Here is a 7,994-nt window from a genome sequence, read left to right as displayed (position 1 = left end):
TAGGGTCCCACAGCTGACTCTGGCTCCCACCCGCCTAGACGCCCGGCCCCGCTTCCTCTTTCTCCATTTCATTGCTCCCGGCCCCCTGCTCCCACACTGGGAGGAGTTATTGGGAGAAGCGAAGCAGGTGAGAGGGGAGTGAGGGGGTATGCGGGCCCCACTTGCTTCTGTCGAGGAGCGCCTTAGAACGGCGGTTCTCAAAAGCACGGTCCTCCTCCCAGCAGCTCTGACATCACCTGTGCACGTGCTGAAGTGCAAATTCCCGGTCCCACCCCAGACCTACCAAGTCAGAAACTCTGGCGACACGGTTGGCCAAGAGTTTCGAGAAGCTCTGCGGGCGCTTGTGAAGTTCGCCGAAACTTGAGACCCGCGGTCTCCACACCAACTGCCGCCCCGCTCTCCCCCGGCAGGCTACCCCCCTCACCCCCTCCGCGGACCCCCCTACCCGGGCTTAGCCGCCAAGGGATGACACAGTGTTGACTCACGCCGGTCAAGGACGGCGGCCCGGGCCAGCCTGGGAGCCGAGGCAAATCGATGGGGTTCGGCGGCCCCGCGCTCCCCGGCACAGCCGGCCTCGGCCCGGGCTTTTCCAGCCGCCTGGCGCGCGGGGGTCTCAGACCCGCCGCGCTCGGTATCCGAAGCCGGGAACCTCCCCTTGCCGCGACGCACACACGTCGAACCCCTCCCCCGCCCCCAGCTCCCCTCCCCCTGGAGGGAAAGTTCCAAATCTACTTCCCCGGGCCCACCCGCCCGCTACCCCGCGCCCCCGCGCCCAGCCCAGCGCGGCACCGGGACCCGGGAGGCGCTGAAAGGAAAGGTGAGAGGTGTTTGTTTCACTGAAAGAATGAGAGGCCCCTGGAGGTCAGTCGTCAGTCGTCCCATCGACGGGTTTATTTTATACACAAGTTATTCATTTTAAAAAAAACACCATTTTGGTCATTTTTTTTTTTACAGTGAACAATTATATATACACACATTATAAACAGTTTGCTATAAAACACAATATCTACAGTCTACTTACATTTAATTAACCTGCTACTTCTAGTCCATCTGTGATTAATTTTAGTCACCGACGAGTCAGTTTCTCTGCTTGAATTGCCTGGTACTATTCCCTTAACAGCTTGGTCATATAAGGTACTAAGTGATAGTGCAAAACAAGCATTTAAGATTCTTATCAACTATGTCTCTCTGACAAAAAAAAAAAAACACACACACGTCCCCTAGACAGGAGCTCTGAGATCATATTGGATTTAAGGCAGTATAAGAATACAATATAAAAAGGAGGAAGTTCCTTTTAAAATATTCCAAGGCTGCCTGAAATGTGGGCCCCTTACCAAGGCATACCTCTGGATCTGAGGTGCCCTTTTGCTTCCCTATTAAGTGGGATGTAGATACAGATTAAAAAGTCATTCAAGAAGATCTTATTAAAATCTTTAGTTATAACTTAAAAATTAAAACAAACTGTTCAAAATTGCTTTTTATAAATAGAAAAAACAATTTACTTCTTTAAAAAGGGGGAATTTAAACAGTGAAGAGTCCCTTCATCATATAACCTACAATCAGTACATAAACCATTTAAGTCAAAATTAAGGTTTCAGTGTAAGTTTGCTGCTTAGCCAGCCACTAAATAGTTCAGATTTCCAGAATACCAGAAAATTATTCCCTTTCTCATAGCTTTTCAGTATATCTATGGAGATTTTCTGTAGCAAACGTTAGTCCCAAGTCCAGTTTTCTGAATGTGCCAATGTCAGTGATCATCATCCAGCATTAAAATAGCCTTTATCGCCCTCAATGTCCACTTCCTGATCAGAATCCTCTGAAATCTCTGATTCAAGGTCTTCCTGGGAGGCAGGGGAGGGTGAACATTGAGAGCTATCCAAAGCACCTTTATTCTGCTCACTGGGCAAGTCTTGCCTCTGGTCACAGGGATTGTCCAAACTTTCCAGTTCTTCTTTTTTATTGCTTTGAGGGTTCTCCTGAAAAAGGAATGAAAGTGGAAATTGATAGGCTTGTGAAATAGGAAGACATAAGAGACATAAATCAAAATGTGTTTTCATTCTCTATCACCCTTAAAATCTTTAGTTTATCTATTGCTCTCATCTGTACTTTTTATTCAGAAAATACATACTTGTACTTCTTTCTCATTTTGGAAGAAAAGTGCCTGTCATATCAAAGAAAGATCATTCTCTTACCAGATAAGAACAACCAGTCACAAATATAACTAACTGTATTGTGTCAAACGAACAGTTAGCTCCAGCCCATCCTCATGGTCTCAAAATTCTTAAAAGTTTAGAGGAAGGAGAGATTAGATCACTACAAGTACACACTATCTTCTTTCTACAAGTATTTTTAAACCTTGCAGGTTAACAGGGTCTTCCAGACATTTAAAAAATATGAATGCTAAGTAGTGAATTAAGGGAAAGTTTCAAAATTATTAAATTGAATCCTTTTTCACCCAATTTCTGGAGTAAATTTATAAACTTAAAAATACACTTAACGAGTTACAAAATCATGGCAAAGGTAAAAATGCAGAACTGGAAGAATGCTGCCAACTGTAAAGGGAGGAAATTAACTATAATTAATTGAAAATCCAGGGGATATTTCTGGAAAATATATTCCCATATTACAAAGGAACCACTTTTTTTTTTTTTTTAAAGACTTTGACAGAGAGAGAGAAAGAGCACAAGCACTGGAGAGAGGGAGAAGCAGGCTCTCTGCTGAGCAGGAGCCCAGTGCGGGGGTCCCATCCCAGGACCCTGGGATCATGACCTGAGCCAAAGGCAGACACTTCAACAATTAAACCACCCAGGTGCCCCAGGAACCACTATTTTAAAAATCCCTGGTAAACTGCAGTCAAGACTTTGACCAAGAACTAAACAAGTGAGTGAATTTTTAATTCTGTCTAAAATAGACATAAACACTACAGAGAAATATTCCCAAGGGGTTTTTTTTATTGCAAGACTATAGAATAATATATTCACCGGGCTTGCAACTAAGTAACAAATAGATGTACAAGGTTAGATTGAGAGGGAATCTACAGATTTTGAAATCATGTTAGAATAATGAAATTATGGGAAATTTATTTTCTGTCTCAAAGTGCTCTTTGTGACACCATCTTATTTCTTTTTTTTTTAATATTTTATTTATTTGACAGAGAGAAATCACAACTAGGCAGAGAGGCAGGCAGAGAGAGAGAAGGAAGCAGGCTCTCCACGGAGCAGAGAGCCCGATGTGGGGCTCGATCCCAGAACCCTGAGATCATGACCTGAGCTGAAGGCAAAGGCTTTAACCCACTGAGCCACCCAGGTGCCCCGACACCATCTTATTTCTAATGAAAAAGTTATGATCACCAAATTTAAAAATACACACTGCTTTCAACTTCCCCACTCGTATTATGGTTTTCAAAAATATTTTATTCTATCTATATACACTAGCAAATGAACAATTAAAGCAATTGTCAGATAACTTTGCAATTGTCAGATAACTTTGAAGAAGACACCCACACTGGAACATCAAAAGCAGATCTTTAGCTTTAAGTCAATAGAAGTTTTTCAAAAACTGAATTAGCCTTTACTTTTTATCACATCTTGCGTAACAAGGTCATTGGAAAAAAGACTGTTAGTAACTTTAAGCTACTTTTCAAATAGGCTTGTATATTCTCTTGCGGGTCTAATATTCATTTTAAGAGCTGGCATTAGACGGGAAATAATTTTAAACTCTTTGATATTTAATTATTCTTAAAAAAAAAGCAGTGCAAACAAAACTTAGAGGTGTTTATTTCCTTATATTTACCCTTGAGCTCTGCCTGGTTTTATTATGGCTGTGTAAATAAAAGAAACAATTTTCTCCCAAAGATAACTGCTTAAGTCATTTACTGTCAATTACTTTATCTTTCCTGCGTTAATTAGATAAACAACATATGGGGTTTATAAAACAATTAGCCGGGAGTTTTACCAGCCAGTGTGTGAAAACCCAAGCATAATTGATATAGCAACTGCATTAGGTGCTTTTAGCATTACTGCCACCTGAGCAACTCATCCTGAATTTCAGCAGGACTATTTGCCTTTTTAATCAAGGTGAAGAGGTTAAATAGTCTCTCAAATGACTTTTGCATACAACCCATAACAGGCCCCGCATTGAGATAACATGATAAAAATATTTATTTCCCTAGAAACAGAGCCATGTCGATACCTGTTTCAGTCTTCTCCATTTAGCGCGTCGATTCTGAAACCAGGTTTTAACCTACAGGAGAGAGAGAGAAAAAATACTTGCCACGAACTCACGCGACCTGGGGCGTCACGGAGAAGCTGTAGGCCACTGTCGAGCCGGCCAGAGCTCCGGGCGTTGGACAGCGCGACGCTGCACGCCCGAGCGCACGGTTGGCGACACGTCAGTCTTCCGCCCCGCGACCCCCCGCCCCAGGCCTCTGCCCCGAGCCCCGCAGGCGCGCTCACCTGTCTCTCGCTGAGCTGCAGCATCTTGGCCAGACGCTTCCTCTCGGGTGGAGAGAGGTATTTCTGGGTCTCAAACTTCTTCTCCAACTCGATGGTCTGGTCGTTGGAGAACCTGACCTGGCCGCCTTTCCTTTTATGCAGAGGCCTCTGCAAGAAAGGGCTCCAGAGCAGGGGTTTGCCTGCGGGCAGCGAGAGCAGCGGTTAGGGACAGCCCTGGAGCGGCCAGGCCCTGGAGGTGACAAAGGGGAGTAGGGGACGCAGAAGGACACTCAGCCAGACGTGTTCGCATACACCCGCCCACAAGGCCCCAATACGTTCACACCAAGACACATGCATACCCAAGGACCCGTAGGCACGTAGGCCGCCTTGTACACTCACAGACGCACACAAACAGCCATCACACCCACAGCTGATTTCAAACGTACAAATCTTTGGAGCCCCAAGATAAGAGCCACTATAAATCGAGCCTAAAATACCACGACACTCTTTAAAAAGTCACTCTCGAGTTTCTATAGAACTTTTTGCACCTCCAGGCCCTCTCCCTGGGTGAGCCGCACTTTCCAAAGACCCCAGGGCGCGTCTTGGGGAGGGCCCGGTCTGTTCCACTCCCCAAGGCGTCCTGGCGAGGCGCCGCCGAAGGGACCCTGCTCCGGAGGCCCTCGGGCCCGGACGCCGACGTGAGGCCGCTAGCGGAGCTTCCAATCCTGGTCCCAACGCTCTGCGGCCTCCTCTGATTTCACACCCGGCGGCGGGGGCGGCCAGTTAAAGCTACCCCGTGGGCTATGGCAACATTTCCGTCAATGTGTTTCCTGTTGGTCTATCTCGAAAAACCCTTTGCTTCCTCCTGCGCGGTCCCAGCAGTAACCCAAGGAAACGCGGGGCGCGCTCTGTGAAAACGTTCGCCCCAGGCCCGGCCCCGCTGAGGGTCCGGCTCCCACCCCAGCAGGCCCACACAGCCACGCCGAGGCCACCGGACCGAACCCTCGAAGCTGGAGCCAAATAGACACTTTAACAACAACAAAAAAGGCTAAAATATAATCCCCTTCAAATCTTAACGATGAGAAAGGAGGAGGAGGGCTGAGCTAGAGGCCGCGTCATTAACATGAAGGCATTAAAATGTTAGTTTGTCTCTAGGGTCCCCAGAGAAGCTGCCAATATCAGAAAGTAAATTTAAAACCCTGGGGGCCCAAAGGAAAAGGAGCCCCGTTTCTTTATCTCCCCCCACCCAGGGGGGCTTCAGATGCCAGAGCCGCCAAGGGCCACCCGGAGTGCGGGTCACCGTTGGCTTAGTTGGCTTATTTCTTAGGCCGAGCGCTGAGGGGGCAAGCCTCGCGAATACCATATACCCTAGGTGTCCTGGATGCCTTTCCTACTCCAAAGACACGTCTGTCAGTCCGTCGGTCCGTCGGTCTACAGGCCTGCCCCCAAACACTTTGAAAGCTGGCATTGTTTTTTTTTTTCCAGATTTTGCTTACGTCAGGCTTCAGACTAGTGCAAAACAGCTTCGGGGAGGGGGGAAAAAAAGGAAGCAACTGGTTATTTTAGCTGCCATAAAGTCACATCCCACACAGAGGAAATGAACAATATCAGAAAAACGGATCCCGGCTATCAGAAGTCGAGTGTTTCCTGAATTTGTCTGTATTGAGGATGTCGATAAAATAATCAGCAGCGTGCACTACTCCGGGGGAAGGGTCTGCTTCATGCAGCCAGGAAAACACTTAACAGCTTCTGAAACCAGATTTACTCCTATCGAGAACTCAAGATTTCCTGTATGAACGGAAAGGGTCAGGCTCTTTCAGTGCACAAGCTTGTTGAACCAGGTCCAACCTCGTAACCACCGGGGCCCAGCAGTTATCCCTACTCCGCAGGGCTGGTCCGGGGAGCCTTGGCACTCCCTTCCCGGTCCCTCCAGCTAAGGGGACCCCATCCCGAGAGACCCGCGCGCCCAGGGCTGCCTTCGGCCGCCAGCCCCCGCGGCCGTGCCAGAGATCTCGCCCCGGCCCGCGCGCCCCGACGCCTGCAAGGTGCAGGAAAACCAATCTGAGTCATGGTGCGGTCAGCCCCGGCCGCGCGCCACTGGGGCCCGCGCCTCCTGTCCCCGCGCGCGCCCGAGAGCCGCTTTTCGATCGCTTTTGCCACAACTTTCTATTGCCTCCCCCTCCGCCCCCGCCGCCTCCTGGACGCTGCCACCTGCCGGGTGGCGCCTTCCTCGCCGCCGCCGCGGCTCGGCCCCGCCATGACCCCAGCCGCCTTACCCAGGGGGTCGTGGCGGAGCAGGGCGTGCGTGTAGTCGTTCACCGTCCGCGGGAAGGGGTACAGAGGGCCCCCGAAGCCGCCGGGTCCGTAGGCGGCGGCCAGCGCGGCGGCGGAGTGGTGCGAGAAGGCGGGGTGGATCGGCGTGGGCTCGTACACCGGGGTCCGGTAGGAGGACACGAGGCTGGTAAAGGAGGAGTTGGGGGACGGCAGCGTGGGGGTGGGGGTGGGCGCGGCGGGCCCGCGGCCCAGGATGTCCTCGATGTAGAACGGCGTCGGGTGCGCCGGCTGCAGCAGCGGCGTGGGCGCGTACAGCGGCACCCCCACGGCGCCCGCCGCCGCCGCCGCCGGCCCGGGGTGCGGGTACTGCATGGCTCCGCTGCGCTCCGGCCCCTCGGAGAGCTAGAGGCCCGCGCCGCGGCGCTACATTTATCCGCGCTCCGCGCTCCCGGCGATAGGCTCTGCCGGCCACGGGGTGGGGCCGCGCTCTCTGGCCCCTTCCTGCCGCCGGTCCCTGCGGCCAATGGCGAGGGGCCCCGGGAGCCGCCTCCCGCCCCCACCCTCGGCCCGCCCCCGCCGGCCGAGCTCCCGCCCCCCGGGACGCGCTCGCCTTAGGCTCCAGGGACCGTGCGCCTCGGTTCCCGGCCGCTGCCGCCGTCTCTCCGGGCGCCAGGCACCCTGGCCAGGGAAGCCCTCGAAGGAAGCCTAAGGCCGCATCCGTCGTGGGGAGACAGGAAGAAAGTAGCGCCTGGAACACGGACTCAAGTAGTCCCAGCTCCTGCTGGGAGGCAACTCTGCCGAAACTCGGGGGGCACTCGTCCGGGCCCGGGCCCAGGGTGGCAGTAGCCGGCCCCAGGCTCGGGGCGGCTAGGCTTGAGCCGGACAGGCGGAGAGGCCACCGGCAGAGCCGCCCCTTCGCCGACCTGAAAGTATTCTCCCTGTCGGCGCGCTCCCTGGAGTAACGGTGGCACTGGCTGTTGCCTGGGGCATCTCCGGAGCTCGTAGCGGGAGAGTGCCCTGAGTTCCTGCGGCGGCTCCAAAGAGAGAGCTCTAGCCCTTAGCTACGTCCCAGTTGGCGTAAGGACGATGAGACTTCGGGTGCCCCGGGCTCTTGGCCGCTCCAGCCCATTGCATCTGTGGGCCCCCCGCACTCGGCCACTTCCGTGAGGTCGCTGGCAGAAGCCGCTTTGGGAAGGAATCAGGGGAAAGCCTGGGTCTTACAGTGCCAGGTAGAAGTTGTGCAGTCTTCTCCGCCCCAATGGGAGTTGCTCTGTGTCCCCTATCCCC

General features: G+C 52.1%; 1 protein-coding gene across 1 annotated transcript; it reads right to left on the bottom strand.

Moving 5' to 3' along the window:
- Positions 1-871: 871 nt before the first annotated feature.
- On the bottom strand, positions 872-7,325 carry HHEX (hematopoietically expressed homeobox). The gene is made up of 4 exons (XM_046026143.1): positions 6,710-7,325; positions 4,455-4,633; positions 4,192-4,242; positions 872-1,976 (listed from the first exon to the last, which is right to left on the bottom strand). Exons 1-4 carry the CDS (start codon positions 7,077-7,079, stop codon positions 1,758-1,760), a joined length of 819 nt encoding a protein of 272 aa, XP_045882099.1. The 5' UTR covers positions 7,080-7,325; the 3' UTR covers positions 872-1,757.
- Between the last annotated feature and the right edge of the window lie 669 nt (positions 7,326-7,994).

The sequence above is a fragment of the Meles meles genome, chromosome 13, assembly GCF_922984935.1.
Source record: "Meles meles chromosome 13, mMelMel3.1 paternal haplotype, whole genome shotgun sequence".
NCBI classification, from domain to species: domain Eukaryota; kingdom Metazoa; phylum Chordata; class Mammalia; order Carnivora; family Mustelidae; genus Meles; species Meles meles.
Note: the sequence above shows the minus strand (reverse complement) of the source record. Positions and strands in the feature narration are given on the sequence as shown.